This window comes from Struthio camelus, chromosome 15 (genome assembly GCF_040807025.1).
Source record: "Struthio camelus isolate bStrCam1 chromosome 15, bStrCam1.hap1, whole genome shotgun sequence".
NCBI lineage: Eukaryota > Metazoa > Chordata > Aves > Struthioniformes > Struthionidae > Struthio > Struthio camelus.
In genome coordinates, this window is record NC_090956.1 from 11,537,019 (window position 1) to 11,553,577 (window position 16,559).

The 16,559-nt window shown below is 43.4% G+C and overlaps 1 protein-coding gene across 7 annotated transcripts; it reads right to left on the reverse strand.

Moving 5' to 3' along the window:
- Positions 1-715: 715 nt before the first annotated feature.
- Positions 716-16,225, reverse strand: NDE1 (nudE neurodevelopment protein 1). Of its 7 annotated transcripts, none has more exons than XM_068908284.1 (11): positions 15,974-16,099; positions 12,593-12,670; positions 11,634-11,737; positions 10,865-10,992; positions 9,628-9,781; positions 6,236-6,384; positions 5,780-5,916; positions 4,484-4,663; positions 3,289-3,380; positions 2,085-2,221; positions 716-955 (listed from the first exon to the last, which is right to left on the reverse strand). In XM_068908284.1, the coding sequence occupies exons 4-11, from the start codon at positions 10,948-10,950 to the stop codon at positions 862-864; spliced, it is 1,029 nt and encodes a 342-aa protein (XP_068764385.1). In that variant the 5' UTR covers positions 10,951-10,992; positions 11,634-11,737; positions 12,593-12,670; positions 15,974-16,099; the 3' UTR covers positions 716-861. The 7 variants fall into 7 exon arrangements, with proteins under 7 accessions (XP_068764385.1, XP_068764386.1, XP_068764384.1 ...); XM_068908285.1 differs by lacking the exon at positions 15,974-16,099 and adding an exon at positions 14,722-14,778; XM_068908283.1 differs by lacking the exons at positions 11,634-11,737; positions 12,593-12,670 and adding an exon at positions 14,722-14,866 and having other exon boundaries at positions 15,974-16,218.
- Positions 16,226-16,559: the final 334 nt, after the last annotated feature.

Below are 16,559 nucleotides of genomic sequence, written 5' to 3' on the forward strand. Positions count from 1 at the left end.
ACAACCAAGACACATTAACAAAGGGAGGCTTGGAAAGCAATAACACCCACCTATTAAGATGTTAGAACTAGCAAATTAATCAGGTCTCTTGCTTCCTACAGCAGCCAGACTTTATATGCTGCAAAATGGCAGGAAATGTGTCTGTATGCTAAGCCAGTGCACAGTCTCCTACTCTGCTGTATTCCTGGAATCTCCCAAGTACTCCAAGCATTAGACATTCCTCACCTTTAACTGTGACCTATTCTTAACAGCAAATCATTGCTTACAAAACCATCTTAACGCTATGAAGGTAGGCATCTTTGCTGCAGGATTCTGACAACAAACATCCTGCAAAGAGCTGAGCAGCTTCCCCACAGAAATATGTCAGGCTTCATCTAAAAAAACTCCTCTAATCTCGGTGACTGAGGCACACAACACTCAAGCCAGAAAGCCAGCACAACTAGAATTCATGCTAGAACACTACGGTGCTGTATTAAAACCAAAAGCAAAAGCCTGAGGAGCTGCACAAGGAATACTGCCTCTACCATAGGTAGAGGGGCACTGGCTTTGACAGCGTGAAAGAAGCAACTTTCAAGGTGCTATTTACAGCAACTGATGTAGGAAGCAATTTGAAGTAATGTGCTGGCAGGCAGCGCTGCTTCTTCACACTAGTCACACAGCTCAGCTGAGAGGCCACGCTGGGCAAGACCACAGGAGGCCACTGCCAACTGCAGCTTCTTGTTCAGTTCTTACCTACCCTTAGGCTGATGCCTCGTTGCCCATTAGCATTCTCTTTAAAACTAACGTTTTAAAAAAAATATATATATATATACATATATATATATAGTTTTTTTTCCCCTTTTCCGAAGCCAGCCAATCTTTTCAGAGCAGCATCTTGACAACACCTTGTGAGGGATGGCCCATAGGCCCTGAAATATTCGAAGGCCGTGTTCCAAACTCTAGGCGTTTCACTAACCTGCAAATACAAAACAGAGCAATTAGTGCATTTGCTGTTCAGTTTTACCATCTTTATCAGAGTAACTGGTCACTTCCAAAGAATACCACTCACAATGAGAAATCAACAGATAAAAGAATACCACTTTGAACGCTAAGTGAGCCTGTTACTTAACTGGGTTGAGTTTCCACTGTAAAACAGAGCTCCTTTTCCCTCTGAGTAGTGAGAAGTGTATTTTTTTTTTTTTTTTTAAAACAGGTGTTGGAATTTCAGTTCTAGCATTACAGCAGTAGAAGTGCTAATCAGCTGTGAGAACGTGCAAACGCATGGTCCTGGAAACTTTCATGTAGGAGCTTTCACGAGGTTCCTCCCCAGGCTAGAATAAGGCAAGTACAAGATGGAGCACTCCTTCCACAGGACAACTCTGGATGCTGAGGTAACAGCACAAACCAGTATCGCAGGAGCAAGGGTCTGGCTGAATAATTCAATGTGGAATGAACTCTACTGTAGGTGCCTAATTTACAGAGAATCTAAAGACGGGCATATTTAAGCAGACATCGAATTGCAACTTGTAATATCTTTGCTGATATTTCTTCTTTTGTTAAAAGATAACCAATTCAAGCGTCCAGAAAAATTTGCAAGTTGAATCAGGTAATTTCTTTGGTCATCTGCTCTCTGGGAAAGCATCTTAACAACTGTAAGACATTCAGATTGGACCGATTCTGTTTGCTTTCTTCAGTTCTCCCATAAACAAGAATCTAAACTGTGATAAGGGAAGTCCCCACATGCCCCACACGTTCCCGAGACATCACTTGCACAAGAATATAAAGCATAAAACAAACTGAGCCAATGAACAGCAGCTCACTCTGTTGCACTTTTTCCCATATAAACACTGGCTTTATAATAAAATAAATGTATTATACTTGCTTTGAGTTTGCATTTTGCAAAACTTGCTCCCAGCCCATCTTTGAATTTTACCAGCTAGTGATTTCAAATTTTAAACTAATATGAAACATAAAAATAGAATCTTGAATAACTACATTTCAGACCTTTTCAAAACAAAACTTTACTGAAATTAAGATTTAATACTAAATGGAACAGTACCAGCCACAGAGTTCTCGCTAAGAAGCAACAGCAGATCAGCACTAACCCTGTATCACACAGAGGCTGGTGAGGACTCAGGCGTGTTTCAAGGACATCTCTGTTCATATACATGGACACCATGGTTCTGTTTGGGGACTGGTCATACACAAAGTTTCTGCAAGATGCAAGTTTGGACTCCAAAGCCTAAAGCAAACACAGATGAAGTAAGCGTTAGACAGCATCTTTCTCCTTCACAAGACACCAAAACAGCATCTATGGCATTGGCTTTTTGTTTGTTTTTAAGACAAGCTGTCCAGTAGAGGAACCTTGCTGGCTCCTGACCCCAATTCAGAATTCACAAGTTCTGAATTTTTGAGGGGATGAAGCTGCTAGTCATCTCAAGTGTCCCACTGAAGCTGAATCTGTTCCGGTAGGGGAGATTAAGGAGTTGATGCTGATGTTCATCAGCAGAAACAACACAAATGCCTCAGCTTCCTCAGGGAGATTTTGACACCCTTCTTACAGGCATCACTTTTTAGATAACTGAATGTTCATTTGAGTTCTCTGCTTCCCTGGCCAGAGGCATATTAGGTTGTAGGTATTAGGTAGTATGTCTGAGGAAACTGAGCCACAGATGCCCTGTTCTCTACCATATGTTCCCACCCTAGATCACTCCATCTTTGATGCTGGCTTATCTTTCAGCTGTACCAGCTCTGCAGTTCAGCCCATCAAAAAGATATACAAATGCTTGGGCCAAAAAAAGCGCTGGGGCATGGGGGAGAAGACAGAAAGAAGATATGGGTAATGTTTTCAGCAGCACTGCGTTAAATGTCAAGCTACAGCCTAACATGGCGTTAGGCCCTGCTCAAAACACTACTGGGCAGACTCCATCAGAACCCTCCTGGGCACCCACTTTCTTCTCTGCCCTTCACAAGAGCACATCAATGTTCTCCATGGGAGCAGGTTCCCTTCTCGTTTATTCTCATCAGTCTGTTCTTCCTTCACATGCTTTTTCAGGGACTTGGAGAGGAAGAAAGGCCAGGACTCTGCATGTGGTTAAGATCTCAAAACAAAAACCTTGACCTCATCTTTATTTGGGGGTAGTCAGAAATACAAAGCCCAGGCCAAATTTCAAGGCCCTGTTTGGCCAACATTGGGGCTGAGCTACACTTTCTGGTCTCCCTTAGGCAACAGGGCAGAAGGTCCGCTCTGGCTGCTCTCTCAGACAGCTCTACCTTTCCCAGGGCACTGGCTAACAGCTAATCACTCACCCCCACTTTCCGCAGCAAGTCTCCCACGATGTTAAGTGCAGATATTCTGGCAGCAGGTGTGAGAGGGGTTGCACTGCAACTGTCCTCAAAACCTGCAGGACAGGTTAAAGAATGACACATTACCCACTGTGAAAAAAACTTTGACACTGGAGGTCAGAAGAGAGCCTAACATATGGAGCAGAGGAAACATCAGTATCTTCATCTTTTTCCATCTGACCTTCAGATCTTCCATGTCCATTAAGAGTACGAAGCTCTGCCTCGCTGATACAGTTCAAGTTACACTGTCCTCAGCTGAAGTCTCCAGATATGCTGTGGCTTAGGTTTTTTAGAGATGTGTGCTAGCAGCCCACCCTGCTTCTCTTTTACTGCAGTGAGACCACAGAGATGTGTTTTGAGAAAAGACCCTCATCACCTATTTTTCCAGAATTTCTGAATCCTCTCTCTTCTATAGAAGCATGATTAAGTGAAATATAATTTTAGGCTGAGAGTACCTAAGCCCAAAATCAGACTTTGTTAGTAACTAGAGCTGTAATATCAAATCATCAGTGCATGACAGTACAAGAAACTCTCCGCATTTACCCTCCCCATACACATGGGCATAGTTACTCATCTTTCTAGAGTCAAATTTCTGGCTTTTCAGGTAAAGGAGAAGATGGAGAGCTAGTGTTGGAGGTGTGGAATGTTTAAGTAATCCATAATCATAAAAAGGTAAGTAACTGATACTATTGGCATGAAAGCAGAAAGAAAGTAATTTAATATAGGCAGCTAGAATGACTTATCCTGCTGGTTTCAGAGTTTTAAAAAAAGAAAAAAAAAAAAAAAAAAAGCCTCTCTCAAAGACTACCTACTCCACTGAGAAGCCAATCCATAACAGAAGCGTGGCCTCAAGTGTGGCCTGAAGTTTTAAAAACTCTTCTCCTAAATTAGTCCAATGTCTCTGGGATAGTTGTGAACTGATATTAAAAATCTCAACAGCTCATCTTGCCCCTCACAATTATTATTACTAGACAGTTCACCCCAGTGGAAATGAAGGGCCTGCAAATAAATCCCCAAAATCACAGTCTGTGAATACCAAGACCATGGTGATTGAAACATTCATCTCAATTCCCTTTTTCTCACTCTTCCTGCAGCTGGAAAGCGTGGTAAAAACAAGCGTTATCAAATATCATGTTTATGTTGGTCCCCAGGCAATCACCTCTCCTAAATGTCCCAGGGGTGGATAAGTTCATGTTGGGTGCCCGGTGTACTGAAGGGGTTGAAGGCACAGATAAAGACGCTTGCACCGCAGTGTCTGTCCTTTCTGTTTCCAGGGTGGTTCGCATCGGTGTTTTGGGTTTCTCCTGTTTCTTCTGCACCGCAAGCTCTTGTCGTAGATCTATGAGAGAAGCAACAGAAACAAAGCCTTTGGTATATGTAATCACCAAGATGAACACACATGAGAAAGTCTGTTTTACTCAAAAGATTACTTCATCTCAACAAGGGGAATAAAGTCATTTATCTTTCTAGAGATTACTCCAGGCATATGCTCAAAACCTAGGTGATTACTCAAGGCTTTGCTGGGACTTTGGCACAAGATGTTTTTGCAGTATTAATTACTGCCATTACTATCTATCTGGCTACTACTATCTAATCTGGCTACTACTATCTAATCTGGCTGTAAGCTTTGTATCCTTTCAAAAGGTTTCTTTTGAGGCAAGGAATTACCTTCCTGCCAAATGCTACAGACTGTGCAGAGGTACATCAAGACAGAGTTTTTGCAACTTGGCACATGTCCCAGTTCCCTGTCAGGTTGACATCCGGGCAATTCTATCTGTTGCACCCTTTTCCCTTTCACACTGGTTTCCACACAAAGGAAATGTGAGCTGAGGCCAGGAGGAAGCTGTGCCATTATGTAACCAAGGGATGGAGCACTCGTGTTCCACAGCCTGGCTGTAGCTTAGGGAAACTGCCCAAGGGCACAGAGTCTGAGCAGAGCCAAAAATAGGTTTTTACAGTTCCATAGTTACATGGCTCTCTTCTTCTCACCCAGTCTTACCAACAGGTATCAGGAAGGTAGCATGGGAAGCTATTCAGAAGCAACTGGAAATCAGTCATGGTCCTCCCATTTCACTGTCTCATTGGTGTCTCATTGACTTTCTCACAGGCCAGGAAACAGAGGTTAATGGTTATTAACACTGTTCTTGGCAGGTTACAAGAAGTTACACTAGCCACATGCACCAGCTTGGCTGGCTCTTCTTGATCACATAAGGCCCTGAAGCATCACCACAGATCAGAAGGCTCGCAGACTTTTGCTCCTGTGAGCTGCTCTGGAACGAGGTCAGAAGGGAGTGGGATGGACAGTCCTGAAGTTTCCTCATTTGCTTCTACATTTCAGGTGGCAGGTTGAGAAGAGGAAAACTTAAAAGCCAAGCTCTAAAATACATTGGGAGGACTGTACAGCTACAAGTTGGAAGGAGAGAAAGTGAGAGAGATGAGTAATCCACTACGTAACCTCTAGCTTCATCTTTCAGGCGCTGCACAGACTCCAGAAGGTTCTCCTTCTCATCCAGTTCACTCTCCAGAAAAGCATTTCTTTCAATAGCTTGGTTTAAACGCTGTTCAAAATCCTCCAAAGACATTATCGTGGCTCTGAAAGAGAGTGCACAAGAGGTCACTACCAGATCCTTCAGGCACATACAGGAACCCCCTGTCCCGCAAGAGAAAGCGGGGTCTATTTTCGCTTGTAAGATATGAAATGTGGGTGAAGGTAGCGGGGGAGGAGTGAGTCACATTTCCCAAACGTGGTCACATTTCCCATCTGCCGCAAAGGTCATCATCAAAATCATCACCTAGAGTGGTTAGCTCAGAATGGCAGTGCTAACGAGCGCCACACCACAAACAGCTCAGGGCCACCATGCTCACAAGACAGGACAGAGCTGGAAAGAAGAAAACATAGAAGATGGGTCACCTTTTTGCTCTTTCCAAGTCATCGTTGGCTTGCTCAAGTTCTCGAATATATTTCTGAAGTTGATCTTTAATAGCTTTTGTCTGTGCCAGGTCATCTTCCAGCGCAGAGATTTGCCTGTACCCTTCTGAATGCTGCATTTCAATCTTTTCCTAACCAAAGGCAAATCAAACAGTGTATCAGGGACTTAGCAATGCACATTCCCTCCTTTCTTTGGCACTGACTCAGCCCCCTTAAAGGGAGAGGCGGATCCTCTGAGATTTTTAACATTTTGCTATTTATAAGGTGATGTTTCTCAACAAAGCCAGTTGTTCCCATATTTCCATTTGGACTGCCAGGAGGCAAGTTCTTTCTGTCACTCCTTATCATTAGATAAGGATATGCGCAGCTCCCAACCTCCACAGCACAGGGCCGTTCCCTGCTCTTCCAGACAGTTCTCCCTTGCGCTCTCTCATCTTTCCTCTGCTTGCCAAGGCACAAGAAGCACATCCTGCTGCATGCAGAGAGCTTTCAGCCTTTCTCCAGGGGAAAGGCTTAAACAGCAGCTGCTGGTTTGCTCACATGTGCAATTCCTCTGTCAAAGGCAAAATGAAAAAAGAGCATGCCCAAGTCCTATCCAGCACAAGTAGGTGGCTCAGCATGCAACAGGCACAGGACTCTAGAGCTCCCGCACCGCACCATACCACGCAACCTGGGTGGAAAGGAAAAAAAAGGATGCGAGTGGATGGGTAAATCCTACCCTGCTGCTGTAAGGTACAGATGACACTCACAGTGCAAGGGCTCAACAACCAGAATCCCATTTTACAAAAAACACCCAGCAGTGCCACGGAGAGAATTTAGAGGACTCACCAGGCAAGTACGCTACAATGGGGTTGCCTGCCAAAGGCTGTAAGTCTGCCACCCCCCGTCATGACCCACTTCTGTAATGGGAAGAATATCTACTCGTTTCCTGGGGCAAAGTGAATCTGTGTGCGTTCCTGAGCAAGATTCAGTGCAATTTTTGAACCCGAAGGACTCCAGCAATGCACAAAGCAGGATGTGAAAGAAGCCACTTACTTTCAACTACAAGAGAAAGTCAAGTAGTACTTAGGAGCCCAAATGACAACAACAAAAATGTCTCAACATGCCAGAGCCTGTTACATACCCCTGGGGAACCTGCAAAATTCTTCACTGCCTTGTGGTTTTATTAGCCCAAAGTAGGTTCAGAGCTCTAGATCCTAAAATGTTGTAGGTGTAATTATGTAACATGATTGGGACACTATTTTAAAACAATCTCCATCTCCCTTTAGGGTACATACACAAGGGTATATCTGGGAGAGGCACTAGGGGAAAGAAGGCTTAGCTTCTCCATCCAACATCCTCTCCCTCCTTCTACCACCTCCATATGCAGCTAGCTCTACATCACATGAAAAGCCTCACAGCACATCATCTGCTGCAACACTTTATCCCCACCACCTTGGTATCTGATCACTTCAACATGCCGGAGACTTTTTTTGAAGCTCCCAGACTGCTGTATAACTAGCATTCCTGAAGTGCTTCTCAGTCCAGCCTGCGAGTACAACACACTTGAAGTCACTGAAAACAAATCCACACACAGGAATTTGAAAACCAGGGTGTGCGGTCTAGCATGACTAACAATTTAGAGAGCTGTTTCACAGCATGTGATGTGGAGTCGGGGTGCGGGGGGAGAAAGATACCCATTCTGAACTAAGAAATTCCTACTTGATTACAGGATGGTGACACATTGCCATAACTCCTCCTCTCTGAAGCATAGGTGCATGCAGAATTTAAGAGCCCCTGAGCTCTAAGAGGAGAAATACTTTCAGCTAGCTTTTCAAGACTCACTAAACAAGCCCTCCAAAGCATTATTTCCATTTATTCCTAAGTAGTATGAACTCTGTGGTTTCCAAGGGAGCAAGCATACACAACAGGCTGTTGAGCTCAAAGCAACAAGCTGTGTGGGCCTGGCAAACTTTAGTAATGTTGACCTAGATGTAGACACCAGCCCTTGATGGACTCAGTTAACGCTGCTGCTCAATAGCTTCATGAGTTTAATGTTTTGCTCTTGAATTGATTCAGATAAAAGACCAGAACTGCAAGGTTTGTGTCTCTGTTTTTAGCCAATTGTAATAAACTGTCAGCTGATCTCACCATCAATGGAGTCTCTGTTTCTTTACTGCAGGCTGTTACTGCAGTTTTCAGGCTGCATGAATAACCAATTGTTACAGGGCTCATTTCAAGCAGACTATGTTTTTATAAAGTCATCTACTGTGAAAAATAATTAAGGTTTTAAAAGTATGTTTATTCTCCCCTTTCTGAAGTTTTATGTTGATCCTATTTCATTCCCAACTGTTGCATTAAGGTCCACTCCTCCCATTTCAGCTCTTCTTGAGAAAGAAAACAGTCCACTCTCTCCTTATGTAAATGGACTGCAGGTTTCATTTTTGTTGAACCATTATGGCTTCTCCCCAAACCCATTAGCTTCCACAGGTATATGCAGCTACATGGAACAGAGCAGACAACTACTCCACACAACATGCAGAACATTAACACTGCAAAGGGGTTGACACAACAAGAATGCCAAAAGTAATAAATACAATGAAGCAAGGTGCAAAGTTGTTGCTATCAACATGAAAAATAAATAAATAAATCACCAAGTTGGGGGGCAGAGGGAAGTGGGGGGAAACAGGACATCTGTCTCGAACTGAAGAGTAATTCCTTAGGACAGTTATCTGGACAGTCAAATATAACTACTTAGACAAAAAAAAAAAAAAAAAGGTAAACCTGGGTTAATCACTTATACATCTTCACTCCCATTAGCTCACTATTGCATCCAGTTGAGTAGAAACGTAATTCAATTCATCTCTGCTTCCACAGACACCAACCTAGCTGCTTCCTAGGTTTTCTGGAATGTACTAGATAATAATTACACATAACTATGTAAAAAGGGTTTAAAACAACTAATCTTTTTTGTGTAATTCAAACATTCCAGCTGTGTTGTTGCATTTTGAACGTCCACATAATTATCTGGGTCTGCACAATGCAAACAATAAGAAAGCCACAAACAAAAAGCACCAAGTAGATGGAAGAAGGAACAGAACAGCAGCACTGGTAGGTTCATGTTTAGTCTCCTCTCTACTGACAACAATTTTCTCCTGTCTCAAACTCATCCTGAAATGCAGCCACAACCTGCAAACAGGGGTTCAGTAACATTAACTGAGGTTTTTAATCACTTCCACAGTGGACAACAGACAAACATTTCTTTATTTTTCATAACTTCTCAGTTTGCGGTTCAATTTCTTTGTAATGCTGAAGCTCCCTGTCCACAACGCAAGTTGAATCTCACTCACCTTCACTCTAAGGATGCGGGCACTGTATGCATCATCCTTTCTTACCTTAACTGACTCCAGTTCCATTCGCAGACGATTGTTTTCTGACAGAAGGTCTCTGTTTCTGGACTCTGTCTGTTGCAGCTGAGTCTCCAGTTCAGCTTCATACTCTCGACTCCCTTCCTGGAACTCACGCATTTCCTCCTGTGTATTTTCAGCACTAAAGAGCAATTCCAACAACAGAACTTACCACAATGAACCAAGACACTCTCTCTTGTATACTTGAGAAATAAATAAATACATTTATCTATATGTACTGCTCTTTAACATAAAAGACTCTCTACCCTTCTCTCCCAACATATATATTCAAAAGGAAAAGAGGACTGTCTGCAAATGCTTCCCCTTTAAACACAGAAACCCATCCCATAACAAATTGTTAAACAACCTCCCCCCAGCTCCTCCCCTCAAAGTCTGTCTTTACGCTAACAGTGCCCAGGCCGTATGGAGCCTCTTAAGCCTGTACACAGTCTACCCTCCATCTACATATTTAATCTATTAAACTATTTAATTATTCTTTGGGAAATACGAATGAAGACATTTTCCATGAGCAATAAAATAAAGGAAAAAAAGAGGAAAAAGAAGGAAAGGAAAGCCTGTTCTTATTTTCTAATCAAGTAATTGCATTAAAAAAAAATCCTACAACAATCTGAACAAGCAGCCCTGAAGGGTCTGAACACCTCGTCTAAGAAAGGATCCACCAATATCAGCACCGGAGGAGTTTGGAATTTTTCAGGCTCTACTGCCTTTAGAGTGACATACTGAACTAACGGAAAGAGCAAAGCCTGCTCTGTCTCAGCCAGGGCTCTTTGCCCATCTAGGTGCTGCCAAACCATCCTTGATCCACATGGATATATCAAGGGTAAACAGTAGCATCTCTCTGTTGTGATGGCCTGGGTTATCCACCCCCAGCAAGGTTCTGCAATGTGTTACATTTACATTTCCCCAGGCCATCCAACAATTGCAGTCAAAAGTATAGTTTCAGCACAAACACAGTCTGACTCAAACCAGAGCAGGGATCAAAAGCAGCAGTGCCACAGCAGCAAGATTCACTGCTCAAAAAGCACAAAGAACTCTGGGCTGGCGTAGTTTACGCAGAAGCCAGTGCCGCTGCATTGCTACTGCTACCGCTCAAGATAGCTCAGCTATCTGGAGTTTATCTCCCCATGTGGTGCTATCTATGTCTTTGCACGTAGTGGGCACACATCCTATTGAACAACTTAAAGGAACGAAGTCATTGCCTTACCACTGCTTATACTTCATAGCCAGCTCTTTCCAGTATCTAGATTCCTCTTCCACTGAGCTGAAGTGATGTCCTTCTGAGTCGTCCATGGCGAGCCCCCAAGTGAAGTTAGAACCATTTCATTTTTCCCCCTGGAAATTAAAGGGTCAAACATAAGAGCTAATATTCTGTAGTGAACTCTCTCTGTGCTTTTTTTCTGCAGAATGGTGCACCCCTCCTTGCAGTAAGTCACCGGATGCCTGGTGACCAAATGAAAGACCAGCCTTGACAAGGCCCTTTCCGATATGCCATAAAAAGTGAAGGACTCAACTACTCAATAGAAATTCTTTCCTCCCAGTTCTCCTAAGGCTACTGCGTGCTTGCACCACACCCCCAACAGTATCTTTCCCATCTTCTGACTGCACAGCACAGAACACCAAGCCTCAAGCATTAGCCACAGCTGTACAGATGCATGCAGAATACAGCTGAGAAAAGATATCTCAGAAAGAGACACGCTTTCAGCTCCAAAGACAGTGCAATTAAGTTTGATTTCAACAGCCCTAAAGACACTTACCCTGAAATTAAAGAGAAATTTCAAAGAGACATGGAGTAAGTAGTCAAGAAGTTAATTTCCCATGTTAACATTTCCAAGAACACCTAAGTTATTTATGGGCATAACTGCTGGACAGATGTGAAAAATTTTTCCCTAAGTCAAGGAAAACAAAACTACCTAACGTTAAACCTCAAATATCACAATCTGTGTATGGCTGAGAGCTACCAGACACCTGAATACCTCAGAGAGCCATGGGAGATGGGCGCTCCAGAAGTTCCCAGGGAAGAGGGGGTAACAGCTCCATAGAGGTTTACTGCTCCGTTGCGAGATATCACCTAGTTGGACTAGATAGGCAGACAGGACTAGATATGAGACCAGCAACTCAGTGGGCAATTCAGGCTTTCTAGCTATCCCTGTGCCAGCATAAACCCAGCCATAGGACACAATTCCAGGTGCAAATGACACATGAAAAAGAGCCACATGGAAGTCAAGAACCTTAAGTTGGTCACTCCTACTTGAAGGCCTAAGTATCTAGACATGACAATTAAACAAATGCCCTCTGATGGGCATGATGTAGTCTAATAAGCACGTCACTAGCAAATATCATTTGATATGAGTTAGTCTTGGCAATGGAGAAATATCGTACTTAATGCTCTGGATAATCTGCCCTGTGCAACCCCAGGCAAGGCAACAATTCCACATAGACATTATCAATGTAATAGAAACCTTGACAGATCAAGTACAATAAATAAAGGCGGAGTCAAACACCTCATTACAGTGGCAGTTGTCAGAAGCCTAAATTACAAGACTCTAAGGGTTGAGGGAACACAGTCCAAATATTAAGTCTCAGCTCTAGATCTACAAAAAGGAAGCAAAATGAGCAAAACAGTCCCCAGAGGTAATCCTAATAGGGTAAAGAGAAAACATAGTCAAAGTCTCCAAGACCCTTTAGATATCAGTCCTGCCTTCCACTTCTACTTCAAATTCTTATTTTGAATGTTCAGGAAATGCTGGAGTAGACCTTCTCATCAGCATGTCATAGCTAAGGAAAATGTGCATCCGTACATACTATAAACAATGAAAGGAAAGGATTAATTGCCAGTGTTCACACTTTCCTTTCCTGAAATCCCCCTGGTTAAAACAGGATTAACAGCCATCTATCTGACAACTCTCCCGAGGCAAACATAAGAAATTCTTACCTCTCCTGAAGACAATGATATCAAGAACCCAAAGAGCTCTGGGAATCTAAAGTCCAATCTCGAAAGATCCAAGCAGTGCTGCAAAACATATTTTTCTCAGCCTAGGTGACTTTCAGGACGTAACCCATCAAAGAGCAAGTGGCTGTCACAGCTACCTGGGCTGCGCCCACACATCTGTAGGACTGTGCCCAGTACCCTTGATACACAGTATCAGTTACGCATTTATGAAAGTTATATTCTCATTTAAAGGGGAGCTGGAAGGGGAAAGGAAAACTGATTTTAGATTTATAATTCACTTTCTTGACATAAAACATTGCTTAGACAAAGCTACGTCTCTTTTCTGATAGCAGACAAAACTGATGCATTTGACATCTTGATATGCTTCCAAAAAGAAGTCTCAAAGCTGCCGCTGTCTGCACATATTTTCAGAAACATATCCTGGGAATAAAGAGTGGAAAAAGGGGACCGAGCAAGAAGCACTAATTTTCCAAACAATACCCTTACCAGTTAAATAAGAAAAGCAAGACCAAGCACAATTAACATTCCTGACATTGGAGAGATTACTACACATCTACTCCACTACTTTTAAGTAAACTGAAAGTGCCTTTGATGTTAATAGGCACATCTTATCCTTAAGGTCCTGTGAACACATTCACCAATCCGTGCAGAATGCTTATGATGAAGACAATTTTCTCTCTTTTACAGATAAGGGGGGGGGGGGGGTCAAGTGCAAAGAAGCGACACAGTTGCAATGAGAAACCAAGAAGGACCAACTTCCGTTACTGTGGGCAAACCACTCCAGAGAAAAGCAAGCCAGTGTATCCCTTAGACAGTTATTTCCCACCACTCAGACAACAGGAAATTTCTGTATTTCTTTCAAAACAGAGATTCCACCCAGCATATGCCCAGTCGTGTTACGCAAATTAAAATAGACCTCAGAAGTCTCCAAAAGGCAATTCTTCTGTCTGATGCAGGCATTATAATAAATCTCATGATATCTTGTTCAGATAGCCAACAGACATGATAAAAACGATGAAGGAGTACAAGACATCTTGCTCCTGAAAGTTCTCAAAAAAACTGTCTGCACTCAAAAGAGCTGCGATTAACAGGTACAGCTCCTGTTGGCCTCCAAGGCTTGAATATGCTTATAGCTGGGTCTCACTTGTCCTTTCACACTGCACTTTGAAAGGATTAAATGGAGCTGATAGATCTACATTCTTCTAAGATTGTATGGGTTGTGTCCAAAAGGACGTTTGCTAACTGGGCTATAAATTTAAAAGGGGGCCCACAGAATCCTGATAGCTTTCTGAGAAGCATAAAGATGCTGTCCATTTCTGTTGCTAAGTGTCTTTGTAAACACAAGACTAGAAAAGCACCCAGACCCACTCAGGGTGTTATCCATTAAGAATACACATCTGCTTCATGGTTACCCTTACTAAGTAGTACTTATAATTTTAAAATCAATTGTTAAACTGTGAATACAGGGAGGAATGTGGACCTATATTATTCCATAGGGACAACATAACATGACACAGATCGTTTCACTACTGTTCCATGTCATAGGCACATGCTTTTTGCCCACAACGTGCAAGAAAGTGCCTTTATTAGGTTTCCTATACACCTGCACTGCATCTTACTGCTGTCTACATCAGAAAGGACTAATGAAACGGAAGGCACACAAGATGTATGACCACAGCTCACAAGGATTTTCAAACTAGCCAAAGATGCAAGATAAGAACTGTAAAGAAAAACTTTAAGTTTTGGACAAAGTATTAAAGCTCATTTTTGACCAAATGTCATAAAAGCAAAATCTCAAATAATTTTTCCTGACATACCAGTAGAAATGGTAAGGCTTTGATTTTATTTTGTAATTTCCTACTGCATTCACCACTTGACCTTTAATTACTTTGGAACTAGTATGCAAAATTACTGGAAAGTAATTAAGAAAAACAATTAGGAACTTTTCATTTTCTAGGATCAGTACAAAACAGCAGAGGGAATTGTGAAGGGCGTTTTAGGGGTTTTTTTTTTTTTTAAATGGAGCTAAATGTGAAATGAAAATAAAAGGATTAAAAAAAAAAAAAAAGGAGAAGAAGCCACAGTTTACAGCATGCATACTTTGGCTGTACCTTAAATGCTTTTGCACACATAAAAGCCAGAAGATACATCTGGCCAGACTTCCTGTGTGTAAGCAGTACAAGCGCTGGTCACAGACATTACAAAATCTCTACATCATACAGGAAGTGGAAGTGTTCATGGGTGGGGAACGGACTTCTGCAAAAAGAAAAACACCGTCTGCATATTTGTTCCAAGATACAACTTCATAGAAGTGACAGCAGAAAAGAATACTTCAGGAAAAAAGTTAAGAAAAGCCACACATATAACACTATTGAAGGAATTTTAATTTGGGAACAAGAATGCTATAATCAGAGTTAAACTCTGATCAGTTAAACTCTGATCAGGGTCTGAGTTCACCAAATTCATAAGGACACCAACTCAGATTCTTTTTTAGCCCTAACATAAAGGGTAGAAAGCAACCCTTGTCTATCAAATACTTTTTTTTTTAAACAAAGGAACATTTTAACTTAGTGTACAATGTTGCCCTATCTTTATATCATAGCCTGATTCAGAGCAATTCCTATTTTAATATTTTAACAGAATATTAAAAGGGAAGATAGGAAAATGACTACGGAAAGATAAGAGCAAATTAGTACCCTAAAATCTGGTCTTAGCCATGGCACAGAGAATGAAGCTCCTACTGGATTCTTCTCCCTAATTGTAAAGGAAAAAAAAAAAACAGACCCTCCTGAAAAGTAATTTCCCAAACTTATAAAAACTATGTCTTCTTAAAACAGTTCCCTTACAAGGGTCTTCCTGTCACATAAGGGCCTATTTTCTTTTGTTTACTCAATACAAAAGAAAATCACCACAAGAGAGAAAGAAAAGGAAGAGGTTATCAGAGAGAGCGCCAGCATTGCTGCTGAATGCTGCGTTCCTCAGCAGTTATGTCTGCAGGGGTCTTCTCGCCCGGAAAGCCTTATTCAGAAAAGCGCTATTCTTTTCAGATGCCAGCCAAGCTGCAATATTTTCGAGTGTCAAGTGATTGTTAAGGAAACTCCACCAAGGTCTCCTGAAATGCCTGACCTTGATGCTTCTAGCTATAACCCCAAAGGTGAAAAGGCAGCAGCTCTTTTGGGCCTCCGATTCCAGTGTGCAGTACAAACCCAGGAAGGGAACGAAGCCCACGGGAACAATTCCCACGCCCCTCTCCCTCTGCCCTCCCCAGCAGCGACCGTAAGAGCAACTCCAGAAACAGAGGCAGGTTTGCAATGAAAGATGCGGGGGAAGGGGCGGGTGGCCGAAGAGAGGCAGGCTCCTCACCTGGTCTCACAGCTGCCTCCCCGACTCCCCCGAAGCAGGGGCAGGGCCGGGGTCCCGCCGCGTGGGAATCGCCCCCGCCGCCTCCACGCGCGGCGGCTGCGCTCGCGACGGGGGCGGAGGGCAGGAAGACTGCGAGAGCCTCCCAACTGCCTGGGGATCCAGCAAGAACTCCGAGCTCACCGCCTCGGCAGGATGGGCCGCTCCGCGCCGCCCCGCGCCGCCCCGCGCTGCCGGCCGCCGCGCCCCGGGCCCCTCCGAACCATCACAACCGGCCCTGCGCGCCACCCCATTGGCTGCCGGTCACGTGCCCCGGGGGGGGCTCCGCCAATCAGCGCCGCCAGAACGCCGCTCCTGGAACGTTTGGAAACTTTTGTGTTACTTTCAAAAGGGGCGCGGGCCGCCTCCCCCCCCCCCCCCCCCCCGGCGCCGGCGCCCTCCGTGACGGCGCGCACGGCCGAGGCTCGCTGCCGCTTCCAGCGCGGCTGGCGGCTGGGCGCGCTGCTCTCTTCTGAAAGAGCCGTGAATAGGTGATCTCAACTATTTACCATAACGGCAACTTTGCCTTAAAGTCCCTTTTTTATTACCA

Coding starts and splice junctions, on each gene's coding strand:
- NDE1 (XM_009683449.2), bottom strand. CDS start 10,950: ATGGACGACTCAGAAGGACATCACTTCAGCTCAGTGGAAGAGGAATCT. Junction 6,385..9,627: donor TGGAACTGGAGTCAGTTAAG/GTAAGAAAGGAT, acceptor GCCTTTGGTTAG/GAAAAGATTGAAATGCAGCA. Junction 2,222..3,288: donor ACTTGCTGCGGAAAGTGGGG/GTGAGTGATTAG, acceptor TGTTTGCTTTAG/GCTTTGGAGTCCAAACTTGC.